The 16,194-nt window shown below is 39.7% G+C and overlaps 1 protein-coding gene across 1 annotated transcript in view; it reads right to left on the bottom strand.

Annotated features, from left to right (window-relative positions):
• The window catches only part of RFLNA (refilin A), a 70,924-nt gene extending 56,451 nt beyond the window's left edge, over nt 1-14,473 (bottom strand). Inside the window, exons 1-2 of the mRNA XM_082262202.1 lie at nt 14,126-14,473; nt 5,459-5,815 (exon numbers count right to left, since the gene is read on the bottom strand). Coding sequence (XP_082118328.1) covers nt 5,459-5,677 — 219 coding nt within the window. The 5' untranslated portion in view covers nt 5,678-5,815; nt 14,126-14,473. The remainder of the gene's footprint in view (nt 1-5,458; nt 5,816-14,125) is intronic.
• Nucleotides 14,474-16,194: the final 1,721 nt, after the last annotated feature.

Genomic DNA, 16,194 nt, shown 5'->3' with positions numbered 1-16,194 from the left:
ACTTTTCACCTTCCTTTGCCTTCTTTAAAAACTCAGTTAGAGGGTTGAGACAAAACATGTGACACTGGCAGGGGTCTTTACCATGGTAAAAATCCCAATAAGCATATAAAGATTGGTTTGGGCAAAAGTTATATACAGTATATAAACAATGGGATATTTTTTTATTAATTATTATTTTTTACTAGTATTGGCAGCAATCAGCAACTTAGAGCCGGACTGCGACAATCTGACCCTAACTGACACTTTTTGGGGACCAGTGACACTAAGCCCTCGTTCACATTGGAACGACTTGTCATGTGATTTGACAGGTCAAATCACATTACAAGTCACACCCTATTGTCAGCAATGGCATGTTCAAATCAGTGGATTGCACTACTTTTGACGATTTTGGGTTCGACTTGCATAGACATCTGTGCATAAAGCTGCACAGATGTCTTCAAAGTCGCACCTGAAATCGCAATGACATGCGGCTTTGAAATTGTCCAATTTCAGATAAAGGCTCGCGATTTCACAGCCACATTCAATGTAAATGAGGGTTAATACAGTGATCAGTGCTAAAAAAATATACACTGTCACTGTAATAATGACACTGGCTTGGAAGGGGTTGAACATCAGGGGCAATCAAAGGGTTAACTGTGTGCCTAGCCAGTGTTTTACTGTACTGTGGGAGGTGCTTTTACTAGATGAAGAGATGGAATTTATTCCCTGCTTTGCAGGGGCACAAATTCTATCCATTCCCTCCTGTTAGAGCGGCGATCTGCCTTGTTTACATGGGTAGACTGCAGTTATGTTTCTTTTCCTCGTGAACAGCAGGTGCCGGCAGACATCGAGTCCATGGTACCTGTGGATCAGCTCCCGCTGTGTGGATGTGGGAGTGAGCTGGCGGCGACACACATGTGCGCCCTCTACCCAGAAGTGTTATATCACATATATATATATATATATATATATATATATACACTGTATATATATATATATATATATATATATATGATCCAGCGTACAGGTGCCGCCCTGTAGCAGTAAAACTACTATAGGGCGGACGGCATGTGGTTAATTTGTTAGTCAAATCTATATACATCTGCTCGTGCATCTAACACTAGCCTCTCCCCAGACTGACAAGGCCACTGTCCAAAGGTGTCTCCATTGCTCTTACATTCAGATTGGAGACACTCTAAGATTGGAATTGTGGTATTGGCCAGATCACTAGGTGAAATAAATTCACCTAGTGATCTAGGAAAAAAAACTGAAGCAGCCACCACATTTAAGGATTGGGGTAAACTGCAATATATTACATTTTCTTTTGGGGGGGTGTTACTACTGCTTTCAGTCTTAAACTGGCCATACACTAGCCGAAATATCAGGCAAACTCATTTTCGAAAACCGAAAAATCGGCCATGAGAGCAGACGATCGTGCCATCATGTAATGACCGAATTCCGAATAATAAATCGTTCATTGGACATAAATGAATAAATTTTTCGTTCAGTTTGTCACATATGCCTAGTGCAAACAGGTCGGCCGAGAAACACATTAACCTTTCAATTTATCATTCGTTTAACGTTCGGCTGGCGGATTTTCAAAACTGTTCCTTCGATTTTTCGGTTAAAAACTATTTTCTATTTGTGCCCATTAACTGGACGAAAAAGGAACGATCGAACCAAATGACAGATTTTCAAACGATTATTCGGCTATTGTATGGCCAGCATTACTACACATTCCAGTCTTTTTCTGTCAAGGAGATGCCACTATTACAGAATATATAAAACTTGTTTTTTTTTTTATACCTGTTACTTACAAGGCTGCCAGCATACAGTCTCTCTCTCTCTCTCTCTCCCCTCTCCAAGTTTTGAGAGATACCTAGCACAGACAGTTCTCCAAGCAGTAGTTACAATGGCGGCATAATCAAGCCTATTCAGGCAACCCAACTGTTTTTTAGTGCTTTTCTCACATACCAACTGTCCTGCCCCTCCATTTTTCAACTTGGGGGCTAAAAAAACATGCAGTCTCAAGACAACACTCACTTTTTTTTTATTAAAAAAAAAAAACTGTATGATAATGAAGACAGTGAAATTATGGTGCCTTTCTGCAATATAGTTTTATAGCCTCATCATGCTATTTAAAGTAAGCATGGCAAATGTAGTATTTATATAGCTTCTTTCAAGAATGGGTTCCCATGTTCACTGTGCATAGCAGCACATGGTGCATGGGACAGGACACTCCCCAGTGGACAAACAGAGGACTTTTTCCAACATATACAAAAAACAGGACATTATGAGCACATTGCTTACATTATTATGTTGCTCATACTGTATATAATCATTTATATTTTCAGTAAGCTCATATTTGCAGTGTTTCTTCTAGCACAGGCTTCTTCTAGCACATTTTTATTATTGTATTATGTATAGAAATGTGTCGATTTGCCAAGTAGGGAGTTTCTATTGGCTCAGCGCTATTGCTTGCTGCAATTACCTACAGTGCAATTATCCCATTTACATATATAACTACAAAATATACATAGTAGTATTAAGCCCTCCTTAGTAAAAGTTAATTTTCTTTTCGATAAACTCTTTAAAGCGTAACTCCACTTATGTTAAGAAAAAAAACATTCCCCTCTGGGTGATCTCTGTACATTGCAGATTTTAACAAACTATGTTGCAGATTCCTACCTTTTGCTATTCTGAAGAAATCACTGTTTGTTCCTCTGTGCTGAGTTAGTCTAATGGGAGTGGGTTCATATTTATCTATCAGCTGGGGCAGCTGCAGGGCTCTAATGAGGAAAGCAGCTGGGTCTGCATCCCTTTAGATGTGTTCCTATTGGGAGTATCTCACCAAAAATGACATTTTTTTTGCAGGGGTTCCCTAAAATGTGACTTGTATCTTAGGCAGACTTCTGGGAAAACTGGTGAGCCAATCACAACAGCAGGAAATGATGTTTCTGGGGGTGTGGTCAGTACACATTCTGTGTACAGAACAGCTACAGGTAGCCATATTGCATTGCATTTTTAGAAAAATACAACAGCTACAGATTGAAAAGGAAAGGTAATTTTTCATAACATTCAATTACAATATATGATTGGTGTCGTAATTGCATACGCTATATTGTTTTTTCTTTATTTGCTATTTTTTTCCCCTAGGAAAGTGGAGTTACCCTTTAAGTTATACAATCTTTTTTTTTATCCCATTAAATTGGCTTATTTGACCCTGTTCATACCTGTACGTTGAAAAAATCCTGATTGCTGCATCTTTGATGCGCTTTAATGTAAACGTGTTTTACATATATTAAAGGCCTAAAAACGCATTTAAAACATGCTTTAAAAGCAATGCACCACACATATGTGAACCAGCTCCAAAGATATTTGTAACCTTTTAGAGTTGTGCACACAGCCTTCTCTCATTTGTAGCACTTTTCAAAATTTCCATGTGATCACCTAACCTGCTGATATTGGGTTTGGATGTCCCATAAACCTTTGGCTGCAGGTCAGGCAAACAGCTGTCAATCACAAGCTGGTGGGTGATGCCATCTTGTGCAGAAACTGCCTGTCTGCCCATGTCAGCACACAGTGCATCTTTTTGTATGCTTGTTGTCCCCATTGGGAGCATGCATATAGGCGGGCTATGCTGGGGCTTCAGGGAGACCCTTAAAGGCCTATGCAGCCACCCCATAAAAGGAAGTGTCCCATATCAGATCTTGAATTGCAAAGTAATGTAGCATTTCTTGCATCATGCAAGTGTTTCTTTCAGACTACAAATTATGTGTAATGGATTTGATAACACTTATATTGACAATATTATTTACATCAAATAGATCTCCCATACTATTACGGCATTAATGTGAATTTGCTTTCAGATATCTGGCTTTAAGTGCAGATATTTAGGCTTTAAGTGAATGGTATATGGGGCAATGTGCAAGAATGTGCAGGAACCCAAAGAAATCAATGAAAAGTTTTCATTATTGTGTTTAGACTAAACGTCATAGTGCCGGTACCTGATATATAAAAAAAAAACATGCTCACTGCATTATGGTTTACCTAAGCCATTGGAACAAGTGATATAAAAGAAAAAACTCTATTAACTTATATATTTATCAAAGCAAAGACATCCAGGAATAATTCTCCAGGTTAACAATGACTTATTACATGATACAATTATTCTAGTATAAAGAGAGATAATAAATAATTTTAAAGCAAAGACTGAAACGAATGCTTATTTTTTTTTTTTTTTTTTGGGGGGGGGGGGGGGCTGCAGACATGTTAAAGTGGTGCTTTCAAACAAAAAAATACAATAAGATGCAGTTATCTATAATAATAACATCAGCTTTGTATGCCAGTAGTAGCAGTATCTGAATCCTAATTAATCAGCTGAGGACAATTTTATCAAACTGATGAAACATATAGAAAATTAAATGATAATTTTTTTTATTTTTATTTATTCAATAAAGCAGGGTGAAGAACAACTATGAGGTGCATAACAACCAATCTGATTTTAGAGTGCAATCTCCAGTCAACTCAGACATGATTTTTGACTGGTTGCTAAAGGTTTCTGCATCAGTGTTTTTTTACAATAAACACATATATTAATGTAATGTAATGCATAGTACTTTTTACACTAAACACATATATTAATGTAATGTAATGTAATGCATAGTACAATGATTCCCAACTGAGTCAGGGTCAGCTACTGACCCACAGACTAACCCACTATTCCTTGTGTTGCTGGGTGTCGGTCACCAAACTAGCCACAAGAGGAAATAATATGTAAATATAAATCACAAACATTCTGTTTAGTATTTCTGTACATTGATAGCAGCGACTTTTATGCCACATAATAACAAGGAACCATAAGGGAAAGCCAAAAACGCTGCATTACAGATTCAGATCTAAGGATCACAGGTGGTACCAGAAATGATAACACCATGTGAATTGATGAGCCTATTGCAATCAACAAGTTTATCAAAATACAAAGAGATACTGGTTAATGGTTCAATGTTATTTGCACAAATCTACACAACACTGTTTTTAACTACACCCCCAGTTTACAGACAAATGCACATTGCCTGCATTTTATTTTAAAATGTATTATGCAGAAAATCTGCTTGCAGAGATCACAGTCTTAGTGGGATATAGAAATCCCCACATCTGATTTTGAACATGCATATAAGATGCTACACCGAAAATGTTGAATAGATAATGAATTTTATTCTGAGAGTAACTTGTAACACTCTACCCTGGGAACACTTTTTCTGCAACAACCTATGATTATTAGAGCATTATACTGTGTATGAGACCCCACCCTGTCCCTATTAACATGCTCTAATGCAATGAAGACACAATGGAATAACACCTAAAATGTCAAGAACATGTTAACACAAGACTCAATCTAATTCTGCGAAAAGAATAGAGGAATGCAGGTATGACCAAGTAATTAGGCAATAAATAAAGGCAGGAATAAAGTACTTACCACTTTGCCCTCCTTGACTTCCTTCCTGTAGGCATATCCAGGGTAATGTGTTGGGGTGGTGCTGCCCTCAGCTCTGCTCTCAGAGATGCCTGGGGAAATAGAGTAAAATGGAGGGCTGGGGCTCGGTGGAAGTCCAGAATCTGGACTGTCCAATAACCCTTCCCGATTCTTGTCCTTTAAGCTGTCTTCCATGCCTTGAAGATTCAGATGTCCTACCATGTCTGGCAGAGCCTTGGTCAACTCCCAGAAAAACCTGATCTGTTGGCTGTTTATTTCTTCCACACGTCCGACTTGCAGATCACACACAAATCTGGGAACCTCCTACTGTGCACATGTAGAACACCCTCGGATGAAGCCCTAGGTTTAGGAATACATTAACATTAATAAGGTAGCTACAATATTAGAAATGCTATTGTTTATATTCATTTCTACAAATCTCAGAATCCTGTGATTCTGTGCATAACAATAACATATAATTTTACTCAGTATGCATGGTTATACATAAATCACAGGAGGGGAGCTGTGATGCTTTGTACACTCGAGTAAGCATCCTCTGCCTGAATATTGTGTATAGAACTTCTTCATTAGAAACAGAAGTTTCCTAAAAGGTTCAATAAGTCGGGATTTTCTTACAGGTTCTGCAAACCTTTGTGTTCTGCAGAAATCCAGCCTTACATCTCAGCAACTGGATGTACATCCATCCATACATCTCCCCAATTGAAAACAGTGCACATCTAGTCATACATCTCCCCAACTAGAAAACAGTACACATCCAGCTATACATCCCAGCAACTGGATGGACATCCAGCCATACGTTTCCCCAACTGAAAACAGTGCTCATCCTGCCATACATCTCCCCAACTGGAAAACAGTGCACATCCAGCCATACATCTCCTCAACTGAAAACAGTGCACATCCAGCCATACATCTCCTCAACTGAAAACAGTGCACATCTAGTCATACATCTCCCCAACTGGAAAACAGTGCACATCCAGCCATACATCTCAGCAACTGGATGGACATCCAGCCATACATTTCCCCAACTAAAAACAGTGCTCATCCTGCCATATATCTCCCCAACTGGAAATCAGTACACATCCAGCCATACATCTCCTCAACTGAAAACAGTGCTCATCCATCCAGCCATACATCTCCCCAAATGAAAACAGTGCATATCCAGCCTTACATGTCCCCAACTGGAAAACAGTGCACATCCAGCTATACATCCCAGCAACTGGATGGACATCCAGCCATACATTTCCCCAACTGAAAACAGTACACATCCAGCCATATATCTCCCCAACTGGAAATCAGTTCACATCCAGCCATACATGTCCTCAACTGAAAACTGTGCTCATCTAGCCATACATCTCCCCAAATGAAAACAGTGCATATCCAGTCTTACATCTCCCCAACTGTAAAACAGTGCACATCCAGCCATACATCTTCCCAACTGGAAATCAGTGCACATCCAGCCATACATCTCCTCAACTGAAAACAGTGCTCATCCAGCCATACATCTCCCCAAATGAAAACAGTGCATATCCAGCCTTACATCTCCCCAGCTGGAAAACAGTGCACATCCAGCCATACATCTCCCCAACTGGGAAACAGTGCACATCAAGCCATACATATCCCCAAACTGAAAACAGTGCACATCAAGCCATACATCTCCCCAACTGAAAACAGTGGACATCCAGCCATACATATCCCCAACTGAAAACAGTGGACATCCAGCCATACATCTCCCCAACTGATAACAGTGGTCATCCAGCCATACACCTCCCCAGCTGAAAACAGTGGACATCCAGTCATACATCTCCCCAATTGAAAACAGTGGACATCCAGCCATACATCTCCTCAACTGAAAACAGTGCACATCCAGCCATACATCTCCCCAACTGAAAACAGTGGACATCCAGCCATACATCTCCCCAACTGAAAACAGTAAACATCCAGCCATACATCTCCACAATTGAAACCAGTGGACATCCAGCCATACATCTCCCCAACTGATAACAGTGGACATCCAGCCATACATCTCCACAATTGAAACCAGTGGACATCCAGCCATACATCTCCCCAACTGATAACAGTGGACATCCAGCCATACATCTCCCCAACTGAAAAGAGTGCACATCCAGTCATACATCTCCCCAACTGAAAACAGTGGACATCCAGCCATACATCTCCCCAATTGAAAACAGTGGACATCCAGCCATACATCTCCCCAACTGAAAACAGTGCACATCCAGCCATACATCTCCCCAACTGATAACAGTGGACATCCAGCCATACATCTCCCCAACTGAAAAGAGTGCACATCCAGCCATACATCTCCCCAACTGATAACAGTGGACATCCAGCCATACATCTCCCCAATTGAAAACAGTGCACATCCAGCCATACATCTCCCCAACTGAAAACAGTGGATATCCAGCCATACACCTCCCCAACTGAAAACAGTGGACATCCAGTCATATATCTCATCAATTTGAAAAGAGTTGACATTAACCCATACATCTCTGCAATTGGAAAACGTTGTCATTTGCCACCTTTGTGTAAACTGTATAAAAGTAATATTATTATGAACACTTCATTTTGTGCAGCGGTCTTCTGCACGGGAATTTGCGCTTTGTAAGAGTATTAGCAAGCTATTATTACCAATGTGAATACTTTAGCTTTCCTCAAAGGTAAAAATCTAATTTGGGAAAACAGTTCAAAGAACCCTCCATTTCCAGTCCAAGAAACTACCCTCCATTTACAATTAGTTAAGGGATGTGTGAGTAGTTGCTATGCGTTACTACACTTTGCTATAAAAAAAGCCTGGTAAGTGTTTTGAGTAACCTAGTGATTCTTTTCTCAGCATGAAAATAATCTGCTACCCTGTAATAGTATCCAAGAATAGTATCCAAGAGAGAGGTCAAATTCATTTCTCTGGGTTCTTCATTACAATAAAGTCGTATAACCCTGGCTGTCACAATTATGTGGAAGTCACTTGGGAGGAAGCAGCATATTGAAAGAGATTTTCTTTATCCATAGAAAAATAAGCAAAGCTACATGTTACTAGTCTTTGTTCTAGCTTTTGGAATGTGCAGTAAAGCAAGTTGCAGGAACCGAAAGAGCCCGGGGTGGGATACAATGGCACAAATAAACAAATGTAACATTGTACTGCTCTGCTGTTTTATCAATGCATTTTAACAAGATTTTACACAGAAGAGAGGATCATAAAAATCAAATAAAAATGAAATATATAACTATGCTAACATGGTAGTAGAGTATCTGGAGCTTCTAGTACAAGGGCTTTTGGTGCGCTTTCAGAAAGTGCACCAAAACTGCTGGATATAAATAAGCTATGGCAAAGCACAGCTAACCCACATCAACACTGCGGGTATACTGTGCTGTGATCAAAGTGCAGTAGCTCAGTGTAAAGTTGCCCTAACACCCCTGTCACCAAATGCTGTTCCATTCCAAATAAATCTCCAGTTGAAATATTCTTCAGCAACTGAAGTGTTGATCTCCAGGCCCCTTGAAGTGCTCAATGGATCCTCCCACTGACCACCACTTTACTATAGGATACAGTAAAGACTTGGAGGTTGGGTGGGAGGGACCACTAATGCCTCGTTTCCACTGAGCGGATCGGGGAGGTTCGGTACGGTACGCTAATTTGAGTGTTTCCATTATGAAAGTGGCCCATACAACTGAACCAAACGGCAACATTCCTGGTCCTCCTTCAGATGTAGGGCCATAGGAAATGGTATGGTATGGTTAGGGCGGAGCTACTGGCATCACACAATAGATTCCACTTTTTGGCGGACAGGAAACCATCAATGCTCACGTCAAACGAAAGCTCAAAACAAACACCTCATCTGGTGTAAACGCCGCATGGCTGCTGGTGGCCCGACTTGCAGTGGAGATGCTCACCTGAATAGACTGGACCATTCTAACCCTTCCAAACTGTACCGCCCCGAACCGTTCCGCTCAGTGGAAATGAGGCATAAGTGTTTCAGGAGACCAGAAGATTGACACTCCTGGAAGTGTCGGTTTCTAAAGAAAACTAAAGGTAGCGATTTACCTGGATTGGATCAGCACCCAGTGGCAGGAGAGGTAAGTTTTCACTTTCTTTATTATAGGAGTTACTTTTAGGAACAATTTTAATTTTGTAACAGAACCATTCTAAAGCCTGACTCCAATTGAAAACCTCATCACCCCCTTTTGACTTTAAAGCTTCTATTGAAATATATATTGCAAAGTCAAATCACGGTCAACAACTTGGGGAGAACTTTACATCCATTTTCTGTTACTCCCTGTTGGCATGGCTGATGCACCCCTGCCTCTTGGAGTACCCAGTATGAATATATTAAGGGAACCTGTACTTCGTTTTAAACTTTTACAAGTAAAATATGTGGCAAAGAGCTTACAATACAAGATGCATGCAATTATCTTGCTGAGTTTGTTTACTTTATTACTGAGCCATACTTCACGGCTAACTTGAAACTGTCATTCAAATGGCCACTGTTTCTTCCTTATACTGATGTGAGGTTTTTTTCCTCAAATGTCCAATAAGACTGCCTCAGTGGCCAGTAAAGGCATTCTAATTGGACATAGAGCTGGCAGTTGGCCTTGAAGTCTAGGAAAATAAAGTGTTGGTAACAAGTAAAAATTAAATCAGGAAATCGAAGGGCTTTTCTGGCTAAAAAAGTAAAAGCAAGACTTGATGGAAGCTAATTTACGATTTTTGGCCTAGGCACTGCTCATATTTAATACCTAATTGTGTAGAGGAAATTTCTGTTTCTAAATTCCCCGAACACGATAGATAAAAATTGCCCTCTTTTGGTTAAAGTCATGATGACCTTGAAATAGGAATGAAGTTTGAAGACATTTTTGACCGCTTTTGTTGGGATAAAACAATCCCCTCTGGGTGATCATTGCACACTGCAGGAATTTAACAAAGTCTGTTGCTGGTTCCTATCCTTTACTGGTTTTTGAATGGGAGGTTCAGCCTTCGTTATAGCAAAGCTCAGTGTTCTAATGAGGAAAGCTGCAATGTCAGTAGAAAAGCGTTTGGAAGTATCACACCAAAAATGTATCCAAGGCCATGGGTGGCCGGAGAAGTGTGTGTGTGTGTGGGGGGGTTTAAAAACGGGTCTGCATTTTTACTACCCCTGACTGCCCACTTACAATGTAACATGGTGGGCACTTGGGTGTGTCCACGCTGCCAAGGCCACAGTTCAATTCTTCACAGTGCTGCAATTTTAACGTGGCATGTTGAGTTTGGCAAGTGATACCACTTGCCAATCTCATCTATTAAAGTCAATAGGACAGCGCCACAACCGCGTGCCAAGCAATGTAGCACTGTATTTTATTGTGAGATCTCTCTTGGAATAAAAACATGCATTCTGGAGTCGTGAAAGAAGCCTTAGTACAGACTTCTGATAAAATCAGTGAACCAATCTTAGAAGCAGGAAATTTCATTTCCGGGGGCTTTTTGTACACCAGCCCTGTACAGGCTACATTACGTTACTTTGAATATTTTGACACTTTAGAAGATTACAGCAGGTGCAGACTAAAATGGAAAGGTGACTTTTAAGAACATTAAAGTGGTTCTAAAGGCTGAAGTTTTTTCACCTTCATGCATTTTAAACTTCTGTATCCAGCTCCTCCCCCCCAAAGCACTCCCTTATAAGAATACATGAGAGCAGGAACTCTCTCAGCCCTGTCCCTCCTCACAGGACAGATCCATAGCAGCAGGAGCCATTGGCTCCCACTGCTGTCAATCAAACTGTAACAAGGGATCAGGGGACAGGGACAGTGTCTGTTAATATGAAGGCAGGCAGCAGGGCTCAGGGTGAGCCCACATGAGTACCCCCCATAGGAAGTGGCTTCCTATGGGAGCAGTGGATAAAGAGGAGGAGCCAGGGGGACCTGAGAAGAAGAGGATCGGGGGTTGCTCTGTGCAAAACCATGGCACAGAGCATGTAAGTATAACATGTTTATTATGTTTGTAAAAAAACATGTGTACCTTTAGAAACACTTTAAGTAGGAGGATAGGCATCACAATACCTCACCAGTTAAATGTTTCTTCCCCTTAGCTCTTATCTGCCCTGTATAAACTCTATAATAAATCTCTTCTGGTATATTGCTTTTTTTTTATGCAGTCACATGACCGCAAAGCTCTAGTGCTCCTGCTCACTCCCCTATTTCTCTGTGGCTGGTGAGCGGTAACTCTTCTCTGGGCAGACAACACTTGGCAACCCCGGGAGCTTTGGAATCTGGTGTGATGAGGTTACAGCTCCTTGATACTGTGGATGGCTCTGTACAGAGAAGCATTGCAGCTTTGTGGTCATGTGACCACAGAAAAGCTAAAATAAAAAATAAAAAAACAATATTTAGGAAGAGTTTTATTACAAACTGTATACAGAATGGATCAGAGCTAAGGGGGAGCAAGATTTAACTGGTAAGTTATTGATGTCTGATGATGGCTCATTTAGCATTTTTTAGGCTAAATTATTATTTTTTTCCCCAAAGCTGAGTTTTTCTTTAAGTATAACAAAGTACTGTAATTTTAATGCTTTGGCTATTAAAAAAAGTAAAAAAATAAAAAAAACAGGAATGTTTCCCATTTTTGGAAACCCACTTATAGCAAAAACGAATATTCTAACAATTAAAAAAATATTAATAGCAAATGGGCATGTAATACATGTTACATTTCGTAGATGAAGACATACAGTGCGTGGAATATGTTGCTGCTTTACAAATAAAAGATCATAATATTATTTATAATAGTATAGGGATGTGTAGGGATATCTCTTGTCAGTTAAATACAAGTGTACCATCCTTACTGCATTACTACTAAATCTGGTTTCTGTTGGGCTTATTTTATAACAAGGTGCAGAAAGCAGTGGTGGACAGTAACCTACCAATCAGGAATCATCTTTCATCAGCCAGACCACTCTAAGCACCTTAAAGCGATTTCTGATTTGCTGCCATGAACTACTGCAACTATTCCAACCAAGTTGACAAAAAGAACTATAGACTTTACATTAATGATTATGGTATTGCTGTTGAAGGAGCTTTTTTTAGGCTGGAAATCTGGCACCAGAACAGACGAAGTTCTTCCATTTGTTGTAGGTGCATTACTAAGTAACTACTACTGTCGTTAGAAGCAGCCCGCAAAGCTGCAACTCTACCTACTGAGCTAGGAAGAGGTTAACTTTGTATAATATCTCTATGTCTGGTAACCTGAGCTTGTGAAATGTTAGGGAGGCACTTTACTGTAAACATAGGTAGACCAAATGGGAATTCCAGCCTGGGATCAATGCCCCCATTCTACTCTTTAACACAAACTGCCTTTACTTCAATTCAAACCATATGAAACAGAATATCACTGTATCCATTGCTTAACCCCTAAAATTCTAAATAAAAAGAAATTAGTTTCAGCAAATAGTCTAAGTTTGCCTGCGTTTCTGGCGTTTCTGATGATTACCAACAGCACACTGTGTCTATTGTATAAACATCATACTGCCTCTATTCTCTATCATCGCCTGATGTCCTTTACCTGTTACTGGACCTGGGGTCTGTAAAGAAAATGCTGCATCCTAGAGGAGAGGACCCCATAGTACATAGCTGGGGTCATTATTATCAATGCCTCCAATACCATTATAAGAAAGTAGGGGTAGTGACTACGAACACTTACAGAGTGGGATCAGGTATGCAGCGTATGTAAAAGAAATGGTATAGTAACTCAGATACAAAGTGATCTGCCAGGCTACAAGTAATGATATATACAAATGATTGAAAAAATAAAAACAAAAGCACCAATACTATTATACTGTTTTTTAAAAGAAATCAGTAAATACATATTTAACCTAAAAAACAAAAGCACCAAGCAGACTTTCAAGGTACCCAGACAGTATACAATTTAAACACATATACAATAATATGCAAATGATTAAAACATATTAAACCACAGCAATATACTGCTTCAATATATATTGAGAGCATAGCACACCCCCAGTGTATGTTTTAATCATTTGTATTTTATAAAATCAGATGTTTTTACATTATATACTGCCTAGGCACCTTGAGTCTGTTTTTTTGTTTTTTATTTTGTTTTCAAATAGTAGATTTTTTAGGATGTTTCCAATTATTAGATTTTTTAGGATGTGGTACCCTCTACCCATGAATCTCCTTCCCCTTCTGGTTGCATTTGTAGATATACTATATATATATATATATATATATATATATATATATATATATAGATAGATATATATAGATAGATATCTATATATCTATCTATATATACATATATACATATATAGATATCTATATATATCTATCTATCTATATATATATATATATATATATATATATATATATATATATATATATATATATATATATATACACATATATATATATATATATATATATATATATATATATATATATACACACACACATATTTATATATATATATATATATATACATATACAGATAGATGATAGATAGATAGATAGATAGATAGATAGATAGATAGATAGATAGATAGATAGATAGATAGATAGATAGATAGATAGATAGATAGATAGATAAATCTCAGAGGTGGCAGTCATACATATTATAAAATGTGATGCAGCCAATGCCCCCCATTGATAACTTACCTCCCCAGCTGTCCTGTGCACAGGGGTGACAATGTTATGCAGAGATGTGAAGCAGAAGTAAGCTGGAGTTGTGAGCTCCTTGCACCCAGCCTGTAGTCCCTGCACAGAGGGATGATGTAGGGTCACTTGTAGGGGTGCCTCCACAGTGGTAGATCCTTCTAGGGGACGTTGATGGGCTCTGCTAAGGGTTCTAGTAGAAGCTGAGCTCCCTGGAGCTGATTCACGGAGATCTGGAGGGAATCCAGCCCATCCAGCACACAGGGCTGCCTATTTTTTTTTTTTGTTCTCATTCAAAGCAGCAGAGGGAGGGACAGAGGTGGAGGGAGAGCACACAGCTGATCTGCAAATGTCAAACTGAGCTGTAGTAGGAGCAGACTGTCACCAGGGAAGGAAGGCGGGCATACAGGGCAGGATAGCTTCTGTCCCCTGTGTGATCTTTCGCAACACATCCTGAAAAGAAAACATTACATTTCTATTATAAATAGAAATGGAGGACAGCTTTCTGAATTCTACCTCCATACTGTCCAGATTTTATATATACTGGGTACAGTTATCATTGTTAAATTGTATTTTATTTTTATTTTTGTTCTAGAGCAGCTATACTCAGCATTTTTTTTACACAGGGACCTTTGTAATAACTTTCTGTCTCAGGAAACCCTTCTAATAATTACTGTAAGGATACATTAATCTGATGGTTGTGAGTGGGAAAAATTCTCCTTTTGTTGAGCAAGGGGAAGAATAATACTCCAACCACTGGTTGTCAGTGGGAAAATATTCAATGGTCAGTAAGAAAAATATTCCTTTCACTGGTGGTCGCTAAGAAGAATACCCCTTCTATTGGTGGCCAGTGGGAAGAATACCCCTTCCAATTGTGGTCAGTGAGAAGAATACTCCTTCCATTGGTGGTCAGTCGGAAGAATACCCGTTCCATTAGTGGCCAGTGGGAAGAATACTCCTTCCATTGGTGGTGAGTTGGAAGAATACCCCTTCCATTGGTGGCCAGTGGGAAGATAACCCCTTCCAATGGTGGTTACATAGTTACATAGTTACATAGTAGATGAGGTTGAATAAAGACAACAGTCCATCCAGTTCAACCTGTGTAGGTGTGTGTGGACGTAATCATCTCTCATACCCCTGAATGTTCTAATCCTTGAGATGTACGTCCAAGAGTCTTTTAAACGTAGCCATACTCCCCGCAGAAACTACCTCTTGTGGTAGAGAATTCCACAATCCTGTATCCCTAACAGTAAAGAACCTCCTGCGTTGCCTGAGGTAAAACGCTCGAGTCCTCATGCAATCCTTGCGACTGAATAGCTTTTTTTTCTATGCTGAGATCACCATTGAGGTATTTATAAATTGCCATCATGTCCCCTCTCAGGCGTCTCTTCTCCACGCGTTTGGAGGTCAAATGGCACATCATCCCAAAAACACCCCCCATACTAACAGTGAAGTTTGGAGGTGGGAACATCATGGTGTGGGGCTTTTTTCAGCATACGGTTCTGGAAAACTTCATGTCATTGAAGGAAGGATGAATGGAAAAATCTACCAAGACATTATTGATAAAAATCTGCTGCCATCTACCAGGATGATAAAGATGAAAAAAGGGCAGACATTTCAGCAAGACAATGATCCCAAACACAAAGCCAAGGAAACTCTCAATTGGTTTCAAAGAAAGAAAATAAAGCTGCTAGAATGGCCCAGCCAATCACCTGACTTGATTCTAATAGAAAATCTATGGAAAGAACTAAAGATTAGAGTTCATAGAAGAGGCCCATGGAACCTTCAAGATTTGAAGACTTTGTGGAAGAATGGGCCAAAATCACACCTGAGCAATGCATGTGACTAGTTTCTCCATTCAGGAGGCGTCTTGAAGCTGTCATTACCAACAAAGAATTGTGTACAAAAGTATTAAATACATTACAGTTCGCGTGTGCAAAACATTTTCCCTGTGTCATTCCATTTTATTACACATAACTTAGTTTCCGAACCCATCCGCCCCGGCCTCCCTGCATGCATGGACCGCACGGGCTGCTACCAACAGGCGTCGAAAAGTCCAGGTCAAAAGCACC

The sequence above is a fragment of the Pelophylax lessonae genome (genome assembly GCF_965119305.1).
Source record: "Pelophylax lessonae genome assembly, chromosome: 1".
NCBI classification, from domain to species: domain Eukaryota; kingdom Metazoa; phylum Chordata; class Amphibia; order Anura; family Ranidae; genus Pelophylax; species Pelophylax lessonae.
This window is presented reverse-complemented; position numbering and strand designations above follow the sequence as displayed.